General features: G+C 44.7%; 1 protein-coding gene across 1 annotated transcript in view; it reads right to left on the reverse strand.

Moving 5' to 3' along the window:
• Positions 1 to 16,366, reverse strand: part of LOC309556516 (dysbindin-like) — a gene marked incomplete at its 3' end in the record, with an annotated part of 60,962 nt that extends 44,596 nt beyond the window's left edge. Inside the window, exon 1 of the mRNA XM_082258964.1 lies at positions 16,206 to 16,366. Within this exon, the coding sequence (XP_082115090.1) occupies positions 16,206 to 16,261 (56 nt within the window). The 5' untranslated portion in view covers positions 16,262 to 16,366. The remainder of the gene's footprint in view (positions 1 to 16,205) is intronic.
• Positions 16,367 to 19,940: the final 3,574 nt, after the last annotated feature.

The following is a 19,940-nucleotide window of genomic DNA, read 5'->3' on the forward strand; positions in this document are numbered from 1 at the left end:
GGTTTGATCTTTGAGATGTACATCCAAGAGTCTTTTAAAAAATAGCTATACTCCCCGCAGTTACTACCATTTGTGGTAGAGAATGCCACAGTCTAGTAGCCCTTACTGTAAAGAACCCACTGCGTAGCTTGAGGTTAAAACGCTTCTCCTCTAATCGCATTGTTTGGCCTCGTGTCGTCATGCATTCCTTGCGACTGAATAGTTTTTTTTCTATGTTGGGATCACCGTTGAGGTATATTTATAAATAGCCATCGTGTCCCCCCTCAGGCGTCTCCTCTCCAGGGAGAATAAATCAAGCAATTGTAAGCGCTCTTCATAATTAGGCCCCTTTCACACATACAGTCCGTTCAGTTCATCAGTTCAGTCACGTCAAATGTATCAGTTTTTCATCCGTTTTTCATCAGTTTTTCATCCGTTTTTCGTCAGTTGTCATCAGTTTTTCATCCGTTTTTCATCAGTTGTCATCAGTTTTTTATCCGTTTTTCGTCAGTTGTTATCCGTTTTTCATCAGTTGTTATCCGTTTTTCATCCGTTTTTCATCCGTTGTCATCAGTTGACATCAGTTTTTCATCCATTGTCATCCGTTGTCATCAGTTGACATCAGTTTTTCATCCATTGTCATCCGTTGTCATCAGTTGACATCCGTTTTTCATCCGTTGTCATCCGTTTTTCGTCCGATCCGTTTTTTTGACGGATGAAAAATAGGGCATTCATCCGTTCAAAAAAACGGACATTGACGGAAGTGGATGAAAACGGATGTTAACTGATGATCATCAGTTGTCATCCGTTTTTACATAGAGATGCATTATTGTCCGTTTTTCAAAACGGACAAACGGACAGCATGTGTGAAAGGGGCCTTAAGGTCCTCCAATCCCCTAATCAGTTTAGTTGCCCTTCTCTGGACTCTCTCCAGCTCCAACACATCCCTCCTGAGGACGGGCGACCATAACTGGACAGAACACTCCAGATGCGGTCAGACCAATGTTTTATAAAGTGGTAGGATTATAGTTTTATCTCTGGAATACATCCCCTTCCTTATGCCTGCTAATATTCTGCCGGCTTTGGCAGCTGCAGCTTGACATTGTATGCTATTGCTAAGTCTTTCTTCTACTAAGACCCCCAGATCTTTCTCCATTTTTGATTCCCCCAGAGTTTCACCCCCCTAAAGTGCATTGTGTTTTTGTTTTTTGTCCCCAAATGCAATACCTTACACTTCTCCACATTAAACCTAATTTGCCATGTAGTTGCCCACTCTGGGATTTTGTTCAGATCATTCTGTAAGATTCCTGCCTCACGATGTGAAGGTATTGCCCTGCTTAGTTTTGTGTCATCTGCAAAAACTGAAATCCAGCTACTGATCCCGTCCTCAATACTATTTATGAATAAATTTAACAAGATTGGTGCCTGGACTGAGCCTTGGGGGATCCCACTTTCCAACCCAGACCAGTCTGAGTATGTGCAATTTTAACCAGTTCTGTATCCAAGAGCAGACCTTGTGGTCAATGCCTGCAGACCTTATTTTATATATTAAATTTGTGTTTGTGGGCAGCTGAAAGCAAGCTTTTCTGCCTCTCCCTCCACTGGCTTTCAGCTGCTGCAGAGAGAGAGACGTACAGGGGGTCAGTTCTGTAATTGCTCCCTGTCGCCACAATCATCCTCTCTGTGGGCACAGCGTCCGAGGTGGAGGAGAGGGCACAATCTAGGGGAGTGCTCAGAATGTGCCCTCCCTAGATGCGACCATGCATAACAACAAAGTAGGGCTGGGCAAAAAATAGATTAAATCGATAAATCGATTTTTTAGTGTAAAATGATTTTTTTTTTTTCAAACTCGAGTTTTTTGCCACTATAGTTTTTTCCATAGCGCGATATGAGCCAGCCCCCGCCCCGCGTAACCATAGACAGTAATCACACACTAGAGGTCACTCGGGCCCCCATGGCCCTGCATGTGGGACACTTACCTGTACAGGCGGGCCGCCCTGGGCTCCGGCCAGCTCCTAGTCCGCTGCACACCGCACAGCCAGGCCCGGGAACCGGCCACAACACACCGAGAACTCCCCAGTAACCGGACCACCGCTGCTGCCCTCTCAGCTCAGAGTCTACGAGGAACGAGCCAATCAGCGGCCACCGCCAGGCCTGGATGTGGCGTCAGCTGCCGGGAGAGGAAGCAGGCGGTGCGTCTGAGGGGAGGCGGGGTTATACCTGTACAGGGGCTGTGATAGGTACAGACAGAGACTAGCCACACCTGTCCAGACACACAGCCAGACACAGATCCTCTTGAATGGTGGAAGCTGCATCAGCCCAACTTTCCAAGGCTAAGTTTCCTGGCTAAAAAATATATCTTTCTATTCCAGCCACTAGTGCCCCCTCAGAGAGGGTATTTAGTGTGGGTGGGGGAATAGTTACCTGCATTAAGCCAGAGGTTGTGGACAGGCTCATCTTTCTTGCAAAAAATGTTTAGAATGAGCATGCACAATGTTTCAGAGATCTAACAAGTACGTGTTTTGTTGTTATAGATAAAAGTTTACATTTGTTCACTCTTTGAGCAGGCTATATGTCTGCGCTGCCACAGGCATGTTTCATTTTTTATATTCACAGTTCACACTATACTGAGAAGAGTTTATTTTTTTAATTGTAATGTTATATGTTACAAAATTTGTAATTATCTGATTTCTTGAACAGAAAATTTAAGCTACTGTGAAGTTGTTGCACTTTTGCTTAAACCTGGGTTAAAGCTTGAAATTGTTGAATGACAGAGCCTCATCTACTTTTTGTTTTGGGATTCTACGCATTTTAACTCTTGAGGACAATCATAGCAATAAAGTTGCACTTTTGACACTATATCTGATGTCTGCAGTCATTTTGTTAAGTGCATTGAAAAAAAAATCGAAAATCGAATCGAAACTCGAATTATTCTTTAAAAATCGAAGATTTTTTTTTTTTAGGTAAAATCGCCCAGCCCTACAACAAAGTTTTAAACACTGAAACATTGGAAAGACTTTAGTTTCATATTTACCAGACTGAAGAGAGGGGCATATACAGTATATTACTTGCAGCTGACATGAGATTAAAATTTAAAATTAGGTCTTTGTTCTCAGGGCACGGATGCAATTACTGACAATTACACTACCAAATAAAAAATTCCTGACTTGTCACTTCCTCTTATACCAAAAACTGGAAACACAGCCCAACCAATTAATGTGCTTGGCTCATGGTCAGCCAGATTTGGTATTAACGAATATGCAGAGACAATAGGGTGGATTTATCAAAAGGCAAACAGACTGTGAACTTTGCAAGTGCAATTACTCCATGGCTAGTAAATGAGGAAAAGATCTTCTGACTTCCATCAACCTATCATGTGCAAGCACATTTTTTTTTTTTTATTTCCTTGCAAGTGATTAGGTATTATTTTGCAACTTCACTTGCGGAGTGCACAGCCTATTTGCCTTTTATTTGCCTTTAGTAAATCTACCGCAATGGCTCTCTACAACATGCTGTATCTCTTTCTTATTAACATTTTTAATGCCACCAGAGCCACAAAGATGTTATACTATATTTCTCCCTCTACTCTTCTATCGCGAGTAGGTTCCAGGCCTACAAAATCCTAACAGGACCGTAAAGAACCCTCACAGTAGAGCTGCAGGATTCTGTATAAAAGGAGAATCATGATTTTTTTTTTACTACAAAAAGGTGTCCGATAATATTAAGAAACAAAATAATATATTCAAACACTAGCAGCGCTAAATAAACAAACTAAGGAATAAAATCCAAAGTCCTTCAATGGGTATTTCCAGGTCATGTGGTGAGTTGGTTAAACGCAATCCTTTTATCACAGGGAGGGTGTGAGGGGTCCTGGCCGTAGCACCTGATTTCCACCACCACTTTGTGCTCCCCCCCCTATTCTTAAAACTCACCAGAGAATGGTGAATTAAGATCCTTCAAGGAATTCCACCACTCGATTCCAACATTGGACACTGGATCACTTTTCCTCTATTTGGCTGTACACTCTCCTCCGTTGCCAACAAAACATGTAAGTGAACAAGAGTGGGGCGACAATAGTGTAATTCCGCCAAAAACGTTTATTAAACACTAAAACAAACCAAAAGTAGCCCCACTCCCCTCAGGATGTCTACTTACAAGAAAAAATGAATAGTGAAGGCATTGAGTAAAATATAATGTAAATTCCGCTGGATCCCTCTGTACCAAACCTTGTGCAATCTGGAGAGGGCACCGGCGTAGTGTAGATGTCCTTATGCGACCGCGCACGACGGCTCTGACGCGTTTCGTCCTCCGACTTCCACAGAGAGCCCGTGTGCGCGGCGCGGTCGTAAGCTATTTATAAATGTGCCGGCAAAGGCGCACTCGCGCCAAAACCAGCGTCAACCGGAAGTAAATGCCCATTACGTACTTCCGGTAATGATCACTTCCGGCGTATAGACCCGCTCCGCCCCGCGTCACAACGTGGGACTTGCGGCACGCCGGAAATGCATCATTGATGTAAACATCCGGTCGGCTTTGATGACGATGCTATAGGAAGATACCTCCCTATGCTGAATGTCAAATCTCGCGTCTCACAGACACGAAATTCAACACATCCTCGCTCATGGGGGGTTGTCATCTAGCCGCATCCTTATACCAAATCACAGGAAATCCAGGATCTTTGGCCTGAGGTGTTAGTTATTTAGAGACATGAATGCAAAAAATAAATTTCACTAAATGCCATTCACCTCACACAAAATATATGTCATTATTAAAATCACACATATAAAACTCATAAATAATCATAAAAAAAGAAAGTTGATTGTAAATATGTGATAGATAAGGAAAACTTTAAATCTCTAATTAAAAAACAGTTGGAATTAAATTGTCTCGTTTGTCTAAAATATAGAGTAATAAATCAAGATTAAAATTTAAAATTAAAAAATTTATAATTAAAAGTTACATACGGATATAACATAATAAACACCAAAGGTACCTAATTTTATGGTGATCTCATACACTCCCAACAAAAGAAAGTTAATCATAAAACACTAGTCAAGTATTACTTTAAATAAATGTGCAAAGCGAGACCTCATATCAACTACTGTCATGTGTTTTTTTACTGTTCCAAGTGAATAAATATATTCTCCCAGGACATCAGTAGTTGCTTATAAAGCAGTTGATGTCTAGGTCGACATTGAGTCCATTTGGGTGCAGACTATCAGTCTGGTAGATCCAATTGGTCTCGCGTTTCGATATTTCGCGGACCATGTTGGATCCCCTCCATACTGGATCCACCTTCTCCACACCCCAAAACTTTAACATAGTGGGATCCTTGTTATGCACATTTCGAAAGTGTAGGGATAGATTATGATCTTTTTTTTTTTTTTTTTTTAATAATGTAGGTGTTAAATTACAGGAATTAATTTTGAAAAGAAAGAAATTAAAAATGAAGACTCTAGAAAAGAAAATTGCGGATTTGAAAAATGTTTTAGATAAGGATAAGGATTCACCAGTTGTTTTAAAATTTAATGCGGATATAAAGAAAAAATTACAGAAAATTGATAAAGATACACACAAAAAGAAGGTAAAAAAATACTATAGGGATTCAGGTGACTTTAAAAACAACTCTATATATCTCTGGCAAAATCCAGGGACAGTCTCTAATCAGAGGCCACCCACTAATGAAAGCATGCCAAGGGGACAATCTAATGTCCAAGTAACCACTTCAGGACCCAGTACCCCTAGAGTGGTGTCAAAACCTGCCCCTGGCTCGCAAGATGTACGCCCAAAAAATTCTAATAAAACTACTAATAGAGGAGCGGCAGTCGGTAATTGGAATCAACGATTAGACCCTGGTGAAGGACCGGGACATCAGTCTAATACGAGATGGGATTCCCCCTATAGGGTCCCCACTCAAAATAGATATGATCCCTTAACCCAATACAGTGAGTATAATCCTCCCCCCCCAAACCCTCCCCACCCTTTTCCATGGAGAGGTGGAAGAGGCAGGGGTGGGAGAAGGGGCGGCAAACCCTGGCGGGGGAAACCCCATTATTGGGGCCCTCCACAAACACAGGGAATTTACAACCCTCATTGGAGGCCACAATCGGATCTCCAGCCACCCATAAGAGACCGTCCGCGAGAGGATGTAGAGCAGGACGCAGGGAACAAAAAAAGAAGATTGGACAGCGATTAGATGGAATTTACAACTTGGCTGAAGTATCTCTGACTGATAAAGAAATTAACATTTTACATGCTGGTCTGAAGTGTGCTAAGCAAAGGCCCGTTAATAAGTTTAACGTGTACATAGATTTGCACAAGTTTGTAAGGAAGATTAACCTTAAAAAATACTATTTGAATCCCGCAAGAGTGATAGGAGCCCCCAAAGCTGGTTTGGCCAACTATACAGTGGGTACTGATAGCGGCCTTAAGAACAAATCGCTTTTTAACCCCCAACAGTCATCCAATCAACATATAGAGGTATTTAAAAACCTCGTAATTAAAGATCTGAGGCAAATACCCAATAAGAAGGGTGTAAATCCAAGGCACATACAAGAGGGGCTGGAGGCTCTTGAAAAAAGAAAGGATGTTATTGTACGGCCGGCAGACAAGGGAGGCGGGGTGGTATTACTTAAGAAAGAGTTCTACCTTACCCAACTTTCCACAATGTTATCTGACAAGGATACATATAGGATCTTACCAACTGATCCCACCGTACAATACAGACGAGAGCTGGGGACATTGGTGAGTAGTGGATATGAAAATCATATCTTAACTAAGAAAGAGAAACAATACCTAGTACCCAGCTTTAGCCGCATTCCAACCATTTACACGCTGCCCAAAGTCCATAAGGACCAGATTAATCCCCCAGCGAGACCGATAGTGAATGGAATCCAGTCAGTTACAGCTAGGCTTGGAGAATACCTTGACTCCTTCCTACAAACAAGTGTAATCCAACTTAAATCTTACTTGCGGGATACCAAAGCGTTCTTGTTAGCACTAAGAGAGGTGCAGCTACCAACTAACCAAGATGTTTTCTTGGTTACTGGAGATGTCTCCTCTCTATATACAATCATACAACATGACGATGCCTTATTAGCATTTAATTGGGCATTTAGCAAACGGGACGACATCCCAGATATCCAAAAGCGGTTTTTGAGGGATGTGCTAGACTTTTGTCTATCTCGAAATTACTTTTGGTTTGACCAAGTGTTTTACCAGCAGCAGAGAGGGGTTGCCATGGGGGCCAAATTCGCTCCGAGCTTGGCCAACATCTTTATGGGTGAGTGGGAAGACAGGTTCATTTATGCAGCCCAGCATGAAGAGCTGATCTTATATCGCAGATATATCGACGATCTGTTCTTCCTGTGGGCTGGTTCTGAGTCCTCACTACAGTCATTCTGTGACAAATTGAATGATAATCGGAACAACATAAAATTGGACTTTAATTGGAGCCGAGAGAGTGTCCACTTTTTGGATGTGGAGATATCCATCTTGGAAGGTGGGCTGAAGACTCAAGTTTTCTTCAAGCCCACCGACTGAAATGGGTATCTCCCTGTCCACAGTGGACATCACCATCAATGGTTATCGAATATCCCCAGGGGACAGTTCCTTCGGGTTAGAAGGAATTGCACTCTAGATGAGGATTATAGGACACAGGCACTAGTTCTGAAGCAGAGATTTGTGGAAAAAGGTTATCAAGAGAGCAAACTAGATAACACCATTAGAGAAATAGGTACTCTATCCCAAGATGAATGTCTAACAGACTCGGTGAAGGTTAGAACGCAAACACACGAATGGAGTTTCATCTCACAGTATAGTGCCCAATACCGAGAAGTAGAAGAGATTGTCAACAGGCATTGGCCGGTTCTGTGTATGGACAAAGTTTTGAGAGAATTTCTACCTGAGCGCCCAACCTTCATATATAAGAGGGGACCGACTTTTGGCGACGAGGTAGTCAAAAAAGTGTTGGACCCCCCCGTAAGACCGAAGATGTTTTGGGACAATTCTACAGGCTTCTTTGCATGCAGGAGATGTAAGTCCTGTAAACAGGTCAATACCCATCTAAGAAACTTCACAAGTTTCTCTTCACCATCAAATGGACTTACTTTTACAATCAAAGAGTTAATTACCTGCAACAGTACACACGTTGTGTACTGCATCCAATGCCCATGTAACCTATTATACATTGGAAGGACAAAACGTGCATTGTCGGTCAGGATATCGGAGCACATTACTAATATAAAAAATGGTTTCAAAGATCATAATCTATCCCTACACTTTCGAAATGTGCATAACAAGGATCCCACTATGTTAAAGTTTTGGGGTGTGGAGAAGGTGGATCCAGTATGGAGGGGATCCAACATGGTCCGCGAAATATCGAAACGCGAGACCAATTGGATCTACCAGACTGATAGTCTGCACCCAAATGGACTCAATGTCGACCTAGACATCAACTGCTTTATAAGCAACTACTGATGTCCTGGGAGAATATATTTATTCACTTGGAACAGTAAAAAAACACATGACAGTAGTTGATATGAGGTCTCGCTTTGCACATTTATTTAAAGTAATACTTGACTAGTGTTTTATGATTAACTTTCTTTTGTTGGGAGTGTATGAGATCACCATAAAATTAGGTACCTTTGGTGTTTATTATGTTATATCCGTATGTAACTTTTAATTATAAATTTTTTAATTTTAAATTTTAATCTTGATTTATTACTCTATATTTTAGACAAACGAGACAATTTAATTCCAACTGTTTTTTAATTAGAGATTTAAAGTTTTCCTTATCTATCACATATTTACAATCAACTTTCTTTTTTTATGATTATTTATGAGTTTTATATGTGTGATTTTAATAATGACATATATTTTGTGTGAGGTGAATGGCATTTAGTGAAATTTATTTTTTGCATTCATGTCTCTAAATAACTAACACCTCAGGCCAAAGATCCTGGATTTCCTGTGATTTGGTATAAGGATGCGGCTAGATGACAACCCCCCATGAGCGAGGATGTGTTGAATTTCGTGTCTGTGAGACGCGAGATTTGACATTCAGCATAGGGAGGTATCTTCCTATAGCATCGTCATCAAAGCCGACCGGATGTTTACATCAATGATGCATTTCCGGCGTGCCGCAAGTCCCACGTTGTGACGCGGGGCGGAGCGGGTCTATACGCCGGAAGTGATCATTACCGGAAGTACGTAATGGGCATTTACTTCCGGTTGACGCTGGTTTTGGCGCGAGTGCGCCTTTGCCGGCACATTTATAAATAGCTTACGACCGCGCCGCGCACACGGGCTCTCTGTGGAAGTCGGAGGACGAAACGCGTCAGAGCCGTCGTGCGCGGTCGCATAAGGACATCTACACTACGCCGGTGCCCTCTCCAGATTGCACAAGGTTTGGTACAGAGGGATCCAGCGGAATTTACATTATATTTTACTCAATGCCTTCACTATTCATTTTTTCTTGTAAGTAGACATCCTGAGGGGAGTGGGGCTACTTTTGGTTTGTTTTAGTGTTTAATAAACGTTTTTGGCGGAATTACACTATTGTCGCCCCACTCTTGTTCACTTACATGTTTTGTTGGCAACGGAGGAGAGTGTACAGCCAAATAGAGGAAAAGTGATCCAGTGTCCAATGTTGGAATCGAGTGGTGGAATTCCTTGAAGGATCTTAATTCACCATTCTCTGGTGAGTTTTAAGAATAGGGGGGGGAGCACAAAGTGGTGGTGGAAATCAGGTGCTACGGCCAGGACCCCTCACACCCTCCCTGTGATAAAAGGATTGCGTTTAACCAACTCACCACATGACCTGGAAATACCCATTGAAGGACTTTGGATTTTATTCCTTAGTTTGTTTATTTAGCGCTGCTAGTGTTTGAATATATTATTTTGTTTCTTAATATTATCGGACACCTTTTTGTAGTTGATCTTATCCTTTATAGCAGCTGCTTTGACGTCAAGTCGATATTATTGATTTTATTCTTGTGCCTTCTTATTGATTTTAGCGCAGGGTGAGTGTATTTATAGGATTTCATTTTTCATATATTTATCACTCCTTACTGTCCATGATTTTTTTTTTGCTTAGAATAAAGATTACGATTCTTGGCGTAACATCTTTTATATTATACAAAAATATTGGGCTAACTTTACGGTAGGGATGCACCGAAATGATAATTCTGGGCCGAAACCGAAAATGCAGGATGCCCTTGGCCAAAAACCGAAACTGAAAATGACTTTTTCCCCCAAATAATTTTAAATTAGATAGAAGAGGGGCATACGCCAAAAAAAGGCAGCGACATGCATCAGTGACCAGCAGTGGCAATATATTAACCCCCTCATGCTGCATAATACTAATACCAATGGTAAGCTCGCCTCAGCTTCCCCCTCCCCCCCCGCCTCAGCGTCCTTACTGTTAGACACTCGGCTCCTCCGGTGTCCTTCATTCAAAAGACGCGCCTCTGGCCGGCGGCCCACCTCCCAGTGATGTCACTACTACTACGATCTGTCCATGAATGAACTGACACGCCGGGCGGGCGAGCGGCCGCTAACAGCTATAACTATGTGAGCGCTTCACTTCCCTGCTAGAGGAGATACCCGCATGACAGGGAAGTGAAGCGCTCACATAGTTATAGCTATTAGCGGCCGCTCGCCCGCCCTCCCGCCCGGTGTCAGGTCAGTTCATTCTTCATTCATACACATCGTAGTAGTAGGGACATCACAGGGAGGCGGGCGGCCGGCCAGAGGCGGGACTTTTAAAACCAGCACTGCGCCCTCCTCCTTCCTCACGGCAACCATTAATTTCGGCATGTTTAACCCATTTTCGGCCGAAATGGGATAGGCCCATTTTCAGCCGAAATTTCGGTGCATCCCTACTTTACGGTTTCGTTTTTTAAATTCATTAAAGTGTATTTTTTCCCAAAAAAAACTGCATTTGAAAGACTTTTGCGCAAATGCAGTGTGGCATAAAAGATTGCAACGATCGCCATTTTATTCTCTAGGGTCTCTGCTAAAAAAAAATTATATAATGTTTGGGGGTTCTAAGTAATTTTCTAGCAAAAAATACTGATTTTAACTTGTATGCAACAGGTGTGAGAAAAATGCTTTGGGTCCTTTCACACGGGGAGGATCGTATTTTCCTCCGATCAAGAACTTTTTTTTTTTTTTTTACACGGACACGGACGGCACTCTGGAGTGTCCATTTCATATGTCCGTTTATCATCCCATCCGTTTGCGGATGAAAAACGGAGATACCGCTGACATTCGTTTTTGCGTCCATAACGTTTTTTTAAATGGAAGAGAAATAGGGTTCTCTTCCGTTCCAAAAAACGGAACTGATCGGAAAGGATGCAAATCGGATGTCAGTGGATGGTCATCCGCTGACATCCGCAATCCCATTGACATGCATTATGTCCGTTTTTCATCCGCAATCGGATGGGATGAAAAACGGACATACGGACCGCCCGTGTGAAAGGACCCTTAGTCTTTAAGAGGTTATAATGCCCTCACTGAGACTCGGTTCACACATATGCGATGCGGAACCCTGAGAATCCACTGCGGGTTCCTGCATCGCATTCAAATCACAGGCAGTTCACACTGCTATATGCGAATCGCTGGGGGTGTCAATGCAAAGTTAACAACACCCCCAGATCAGTTTGCATATCGCAGTGCAAGCTGACAGTTCGGACATGAATCGAATCGCATTGGTGTGAACCACCATGAGAACAGATTCTGCTGCAGACCCAAAAAAGGGTCCTGTGCGTGTTCAGTCCAAATCAGATGCAAATTCAGCCATAATTTGCACCGTAGTAATGTCACTGGTCCCCCAAAAGTGTCAAAAATGTCAGTTAGGGGTCCGATCTGTGCGCCGCAATGTCCCAGTCCTGCTGAAAAAATTTGCAGATCGCCGCCATTACTAGTAAAAAAAAAAAAAAAAAAACTATAAAAATGACATATATATCTTTCCCGTAGTTAGTAGACGCAATAACTTTTGCGCAAACCAATCAAAATACGCTTATAGCGATTTTTTTAACCAAAAATATGTAGCAGAAAACAAATTGGCCTAAAATGTTAAAAGATTTTGATTTTTTTTTTGAGAATGTTATATAGCAGAAAGTGAAACATTGTTTTTTTTCTTTCAGAATTCTCGCTTTTTTTGTTAATAGCGCAAAAAATAAACATTGCAGAGGTGATCAAATACCACCAAAAGAAAGCTCTATTTGAGGGAAAAAAAGAACATCAATTTTATTTGGTTACAGCATTGCACAACCACGCAATCGTCCATTAAAGTAACGCAGTGCCAAATCGCAAAATATGGCCTGGTCATTAAGGGGGTAAATCTTCCAGTCCAGAAGTGGTAAACTGATCCAACACAAGTCGCTCTGACTTTTATAAAGGTTCCTGCAGTACTTTGGGCTGACTTTGATACTACGTCAATGCCATAGAGTGTAAAAAGTCAGATTAAAGTTGGATCAGAAGTCGTGTGACTTTCATGTCGGGCCAGTGTAAACCTTAAGCAAGAAGCATTTTTGTTTATACTTCTGTCACCTATGATTGGTTTCTGCAACAACTAAACTAATGCAGAAATAGATGTAACCTTAACTGCAAACGGATATAAACAGAAGCCGGATGTAAAAACTTAAGTAAACTGAATCGGTTTGCATGACACTGGAAGATGCCCGTGTGAAAGGACTGAGCTGCACACGCAGAACCACTTTACTTTTTTCCCACCGCTGAGCCACGTGTAGGCAGCCCATAGAAAGTGAACGGGAACGCACCGGTGTGCACTCTCATACATGGCAGAGTTTGACAGGTATGCACAGGCGCTTGCACAAACCTGGAAGCACAGGGTGCTCTCTTTCAACAAGGCTATGATGGCAACAATTTGCTAACATACTGGGGACAAGGGAGAGCGCATGTGTTGATTTGTGGAGGAGGGAGAGGGCCGTGCCGATGTAATTTGTGGACAAGGGAGAGCGCACTGCGTATGTGTAAATTTGTAAACAAAGGAGAGCGCACTGCGTATGTGTAAATTTGTAAACAAAGGAGAGCGCACTGCGTATGTGTAGATTTGTGGACAAGGGAGAGCGCACTGCGTATGTGTAGATTTGTGGACAAGGGAGAGCGCACTGCGTATGTGTAGATTTGTGGACAAGGGAGAGCGCACTGCGTATGTGTAGACTTGTAAACAAGGGAGAGCGCACTGCGTATGTGTAATTTGTGGACAAGGGAGAGCGCACTGCGTATGTGTAAATTTGTGGACAAGGGAGAGCGCACTGCGTATGTGTAGATTTGTAAACAGGGGAGAGCGCACTGCGTAAACTGAATCGGTTTGCATGACACTGGAAGATGCCCGTATGAAAGGACTGAGCTGCACACGCAGAACCACTTTACTTTTTTCCCACCGCTGAGCCACGTGTAGGCAGCCCATAGAAAGTGAACGGGAACGCACCGGTGTGCACTCTCATACATGGCAGAGTTTGACAGGTATGCACAGGCGCTTGCACAAACCTGGAAGCACAGGGTGCTCTCTTTCAACAAGGCTATGATGGCAACAATTTGCTAACATACTGGGGACAAGGGAGAGCGCATGTGTTGATTTGTGGAGGAGGGAGAGGGCCGTGCCGATGTAATTTGTGGACAAGGGAGAGCGCACTGCGTATGTGTAAATTTGTAAACAAAGGAGAGCGCACTGCGTATGTGTAAATTTGTAAACAAAGGAGAGCGCACTGCGTATGTGTAGATTTGTGGACAAGGGAGAGCGCACTGCGTATGTGTAGATTTGTGGACAAGGGAGAGCGCACTGCGTATGTGTAGATTTGTGGACAAGGGAGAGCGCACTGCGTATGTGTAGACTTGTAAACAAGGGAGAGCGCACTGCGTATGTGTAATTTGTGGACAAGGGAGAGCGCACTGCGTATGTGTAAATTTGTGGACAAGGGAGAGCGCACTGCGTATGTGTAGATTTGTAAACAGGGGAGAGCGCACTGCGTAAACTGAATCGGTTTGCATGACACTGGAAGATGCCCGTATGAAAGGACTGAGCTGCACACGCAGAACCACTTTACTTTTTTCCCACCGCTGAGCCACGTGTAGGCAGCCCATAGAAAGTGAACGGGAACGCACCGGTGTGCACTCTCATACATGGCAGAGTTTGACAGGTATGCACAGGCGCTTGCACAAACCTGGAAGCACAGGGTGCTCTCTTTCAACAAGGCTATGATGGCAACAATTTGCTAACATACTGGGGACAAGGGAGAGCGCATGTGTTGATTTGTGGAGGAGGGAGAGGGCCGTGCCGATGTAATTTGTGGACAAGGGAGAGCGCACTGCGTATGTGTAAATTTGTAAACAAAGGAGAGCGCACTGCGTATGTGTAAATTTGTAAACAAAGGAGAGCGCACTGCGTATGTGTAGATTTGTGGACAAGGGAGAGCGCACTGCGTATGTGTAGATTTGTGGACAAGGGAGAGCGCACTGCGTATGTGTAGATTTGTGGACAAGGGAGAGCGCACTGCGTATGTGTAGACTTGTAAACAAGGGAGAGCGCACTGCGTATGTGTAATTTGTGGACAAGGGAGAGCGCACTGCGTATGTGTAAATTTGTGGACAAGGGAGAGCGCACTGCGTATGTGTAGATTTGTAAACAGGGGAGAGCGCACTGCGTAAACTGAATCGGTTTGCATGACACTGGAAGATGCCCGTATGAAAGGACTGAGCTGCACACGCAGAACCACTTTACTTTTTTCCCACCGCTGAGCCACGTGTAGGCAGCCCATAGAAAGTGAACGGGAACGCACCGGTGTGCACTCTCATACATGGCAGAGTTTGACAGGTATGCACAGGCGCTTGCACAAACCTGGAAGCACAGGGTGCTCTCTTTCAACAAGGCTATGATGGCAACAATTTGCTAACATACTGGGGACAAGGGAGAGCGCATGTGTTGATTTGTGGAGGAGGGAGAGGGCCGTGCCGATGTAATTTGTGGACAAGGGAGAGCGCACTGCGTATGTGTAAATTTGTGGACAAGGGAGAGCGCACTGCGTATGTGTAAATTTGTAAACAAAGGAGAGCGCACTGCGTATGTGTAAATTTGTAAACAAAGGAGAGCGCACTGCGTATGTGTAGATTTGTGGACAAGGGAGAGCGCACTGCGTATGTGTAGATTTGTGGACAAGGGAGAGCGCACTGCGTATGTGTAATTTGTGGACAAGGGAGAGCGCACTGCGTATGTGTAATTTGTGGACAAGGGAGAGCACACTGCGTATGTGTAATTTGTGGACAAGGGAGAGCGCACTGCGTATGTGTAATTTGTGGACGAGGGAGAGCGCACTGCCCACGCGTAGATTTGTGAACGAGGGAGAGCGCACTGCGCATGCGTAGATTTGTGAACGAGGGAGAGCGCACTGCCCACGCGTAGATTTGTGGATGAGGGAAGAGCGCACTGCCCATGCGTAGATTTGTGGATGAGGGAGAGCGCACTGCCCATGCGTAGATTTGTGAACGAGGGAGAGCGCACTGCGCATGCGTAGATTTGTGAACGAGGGAGAGCGCACTGCCCATGTGTAGATTTGTGAACGAGGGAAAGCGCACTGCCCATGCATAGATTTGTGAACGAGGGAGAGCGCACTGCTCATGCGTAGATTTGTGAACGAGGGAGAGCGCACTGCCCATGCATAGATTTGTGAACGAGGGAGAGCACACTGCTCATGCGTAGATTTGTGAACGAGGGAGAGCGCACTGCCCATGCGTAGATTTGTGAACGAGGGAGAGCGCGCTGAGCGTATGTAGATTTGGAGATTATACAAGAGTCCCATACTCAATCCTGTGATGATGGAGGCGCAGTCAATGTACTCTCATACAGGACACCAATCACTCATTTTTCCATTCTGGCTTTGAGGAACCCATGATTGGTCTCAAGCAATGTCAGTAAAAGGAAGTTGCATTCCTCTACATGGCTCAATGATTTGGAAACTAGCAGGGTTCCTTGGCTGCACTGCAAAGTTTACCATAAAGGTACAGTAACCCTCTAACATGGAAAACTTCTCATTGAGAGAAGGCAGCAAGCTAAGGGTTTCCTCCACACAGGCCCCCACACAAACACGGACATTACAATGTCTGACAGGGGAAAGCCACCCTGACAAATCATTAACGGAGCATGCAGGTGAGCAGAGGTAAATACAGGAGGACTCCAGAGAATATAGAGGACATGGCTTTACCCGCTAGTGAGGTCTTGCTGGACAGTGAGCAGCCGCTCCCGAAGGTTCTCAAACATCGTGAGCTTCGCTCTTCACTCTCAGTGTGTACACTGCACCATGTCCTCCTCCTTCCTCATAGCATCACAGTCACGAGCTGAGAGGCGAGGCCAGGCCGGTGTGCCCTGAGGAGGCATCCCTGCATCCCTTCAGATGGGATCTGCTAATACCTACCTAGCTAAACTTAGGTTACATGTACATGACCTGTATTGGATATTACCATTTCATCTTTCAGATTTACCCCCCTTTCATGACCAGGCCGTTTTTCTGCGTTACTTTAACTGACAATTGCGCAACCGTGAGATACTGTACCCGCTGTCTTTTTTCCAACAAATAGAGCTTTCTCTTGGTGGTATTTGATCACCTCTGTGTTTTTTATTTTTTTGCACTATAAGCAAGAAAAGACCGACAATTTTGAAAAAAACAAAAAATTATATATATATATATATATTTTTTTTTTTACTTTCTGCTATAAAACATACCCCCCCCCTCAAAAAAAAATCTAATTTCTCCATCAATTTAGGCCAATTTGTATTCTGCTACATATTTTTGGTAAACAAAAATCCCAATAAGTGTATATTGATTGGTTTATGCAAAAGTTGAAGCGTCTACAAACTATGGGATATATTTATTTATTTAATTCATTTTTCTACTAGCAACGATGGCGATCAGCGACTTATAGCGAGACTGCGATATTGCGGTGGACAATCGGACACTAACTGACACTTTTTGGGGACCAGTGACACTAATACAGTGATCAGGGCTAAAAAAAAAATATGCACTGTTACTGTACTAATGACACTGGCTGGGAAGGGGTAAACACCAGGGGTGATCAAAGGTTAAACTGTGGGGGAGGTGCTTTTACTGGGGGGGGGGGCAAAGATCTGTGCTCATGCTTTGCAGGAACACAGGATCAATGTCTTCCCTGTGGAGGGTATGACAGTGGCTAGTATTTGCAGGAGAGGAGTGTGGAGGGTATGACAGTGGGCAGTATTTGCAGGAGAGGAGTGTGGAGGGTATGACAGTGGGCGGTATTTGCAGGAGAGGAGTGTGGAGGGTATGACAGTGGCTAGTGTTTGCAGGAGAGGAGTGTGGAGGGTAAGACAGTGGGCGGTATTTGCAGAAGAGGAGTGTGGAGGGTATGACAGTGGCTAGTATTTGCAGGAGAGGAGTGTGGAGGGTATGACAGTGGGCGGTATTTGCAGAAGAGGAATGTGGAGGGTATGACAGTGGCTAGTATTTGCAGGAGAGGAGTGTGGAGGGTATGACAGTTGGCAGTATTTGCAGGAGAGGAGTGTGGAGGGTATGACAATGGCTAGTATTTGCAGGAGAGGAGTGTGGAGGGTATGACAGTGGGCGGTATTTGCAGAAGAGGAGTGTGGAGCGTATGACAGTGGGCAGTATTTGCAGGAGAGGAGTGTGGAGGATATGACAGTGGCTAGTATTTGCAGGAGAGGAGTGTGGAGGGTATGACAGTGGGCAGTATTTGCAGGAGAGGAGTGTGGAGGGTATGACAGTGGGCAGTATTTGCAGGAGAGGAGTGTGGAGGGTATAACAGTGGCTAGTATTTGCAGGAGAGGAGTGTGGAGGGTATGACAGTGGGCAGTATTTGCGGGAGAGGAGTGTGGAGGGTATGACAGTGGGCAGTATTTGCAGGAGAGGAGTGTGGAGGGTATGACAGTGGGCGGTATTTGCAGAAGAGGAGTGTGGAGGGTATGACAGTGGGCAATATTTGCAGGAGAGGAGTGTGGAGGGTATGACAGTTGGCAGTATTTGCAGGAGAGGAGTGTGGAGGGTATGACAATGGCTAGTATTTGCAGGAGAGGAGTGTGGAGGGTATGACAGTGGGCGGTATTTGCAGAAGAGGAGTGTGGAGCGTATGACAGTGGGCAGTATTTGCAGGAGAGGAGTGTGGAGGGTATGACAGTGGCTAGTATTTGCAGGAGAGGAGTGTGGAGGGTATGACAGTGGGCAGTATTTGCAGGAGAGGAGTGTGGAGGGTATAACAGTGGCTAGTATTTGCAGGAGAGGAGTGTGGAGGGTATGACAGTGGGCAGTATTTGCAGGAGAGGAGTGTGGAGGGTATGACAGTGGGCAGTATTTGCAGGAGAGGAGTGTGGAGGGTATGACAGTGGGCAGTATTTGCAGAAGAGGAGTGTGGAGGGTATGACAGTGGGCAGTATTTGCAGGAGAGGAGTGTGGAGGGTATGACAGTGGGCGGTATTTGCAGAAGAGGAGTGTGGAGGGTATGACAGTGGGCAGTATTTGCAGGAGAGGAGTGTGGAGGGTATGACAGTGGGCAGTATTTGCGGGAGAGGAGTGTGGAGGGTATGACAGTGGGCAGTATTTGCAGGAGAGGAGTGTGGAGGGTATGACAGTGGGCAGTATTTGCAGAAGAGGAGTGTGGAGGGTATGACAGTGGGCAGTATTTGCAGGAGAGGAGTGTGGAGGGTATGACAGTGGGCAGTATTTGCAGGAGAGGAGTGTGGAGGGTATGACAGTGGGCAGTATTTGCGGGAGAGGAGTGTGGAGGGTATGACAGTGGGCAGTATTTGCAGGAGAGGAGTGTGGAGGGTATGACAGTGGGCAGTATTTGCAGAAGAGGAGTGTGGAGGGTATGACAGTGGGCTGTATTTGCAGGAGAGGAGTGTGGAGGGTATGACAGTGGGCAGTATTTGCAGGAGAGGAGTGTGGAGGGTATGACAGTGGGCAGTATTTGCAGAAGAGGAGTGTGGAGGGTATGACAGTGGGCAGTATTTGCAGAAGAGGAGTGTGGAGGGTATGACAGTGGGCTGTATTTGCAGGAGAGGAGTGTGGAGGGTATGACAGTGGGCAGTATTTGCAGGAGAGGAGTGTGGAGGGTATGACAGTGGGCAGTATTTGCAGAAGAGGAGTGTGGAGGGTATGACAGTAGGCGGTATATGCAGCAGAGGAGTGTTTTTTTCTACAGCCAGTAAACTCCCCAGCATGTTATCCTATGCGTCCTTGCACAGATAGGCTCCTTTCACACGGTCCGCTGTCAGGTGCGGACCAATCTCTGCTCAGCGGGGATCGATCCGCCGATCCCTGCTGAGCAGGCGGATGACAGCTCTGTCTCCGCACTGTTTGCGGAGAGGGAGGTGTCAGAGCCCCGCTGCTCTCTATGGGGAAATCGAATGAGAACGGACGGTCTGTCCGTTCTCATCCGATCCAATCCCCCGGACGGATGGAAAATAGGGTTTCCATCCATCCGGATTTCACTGCTGACATCCGCTGGCCCATAGGGATGCATGGAGGATCTGATCAGGTCCGTCTAAAAACTAACAGTCGGATCTGATCGGAGCATTCATGTGAAAGGGGCCATAGGCTGTTATCAGCAGTTTTTGGCAGGGGCATTTTCTGGCTGGAAAAAAACCCATAACTAGTGGGTTTTAGGAGGCGTTTTTTGAGCTGTAAAAATGCTATAACTCTGATAAAAGCTTAAAAATGGATGAACGTTTTTGAGCCATAAGATTTTGTGGGAATATAGTTTTACTAGAAAAAAGCTAAAAAATGCTACAGCTGAAAAAAGCTAAAAAACTCTGAAAAACGCTACTGCAAAAAAGCTGAAAAATTCCTTCTACAGCTACAGCTTTCTACTGACGTTCTGATAAAATCCAGTGTGCATGAGGCCTTAACCACTTGCCGACAGCGGCAAGTACATATACTGCGGCGGTCAGC

Source organism: Pelophylax lessonae, assembly GCF_965119305.1.
Source record: "Pelophylax lessonae genome assembly, chromosome: 5".
Lineage (NCBI taxonomy): Eukaryota > Metazoa > Chordata > Amphibia > Anura > Ranidae > Pelophylax > Pelophylax lessonae.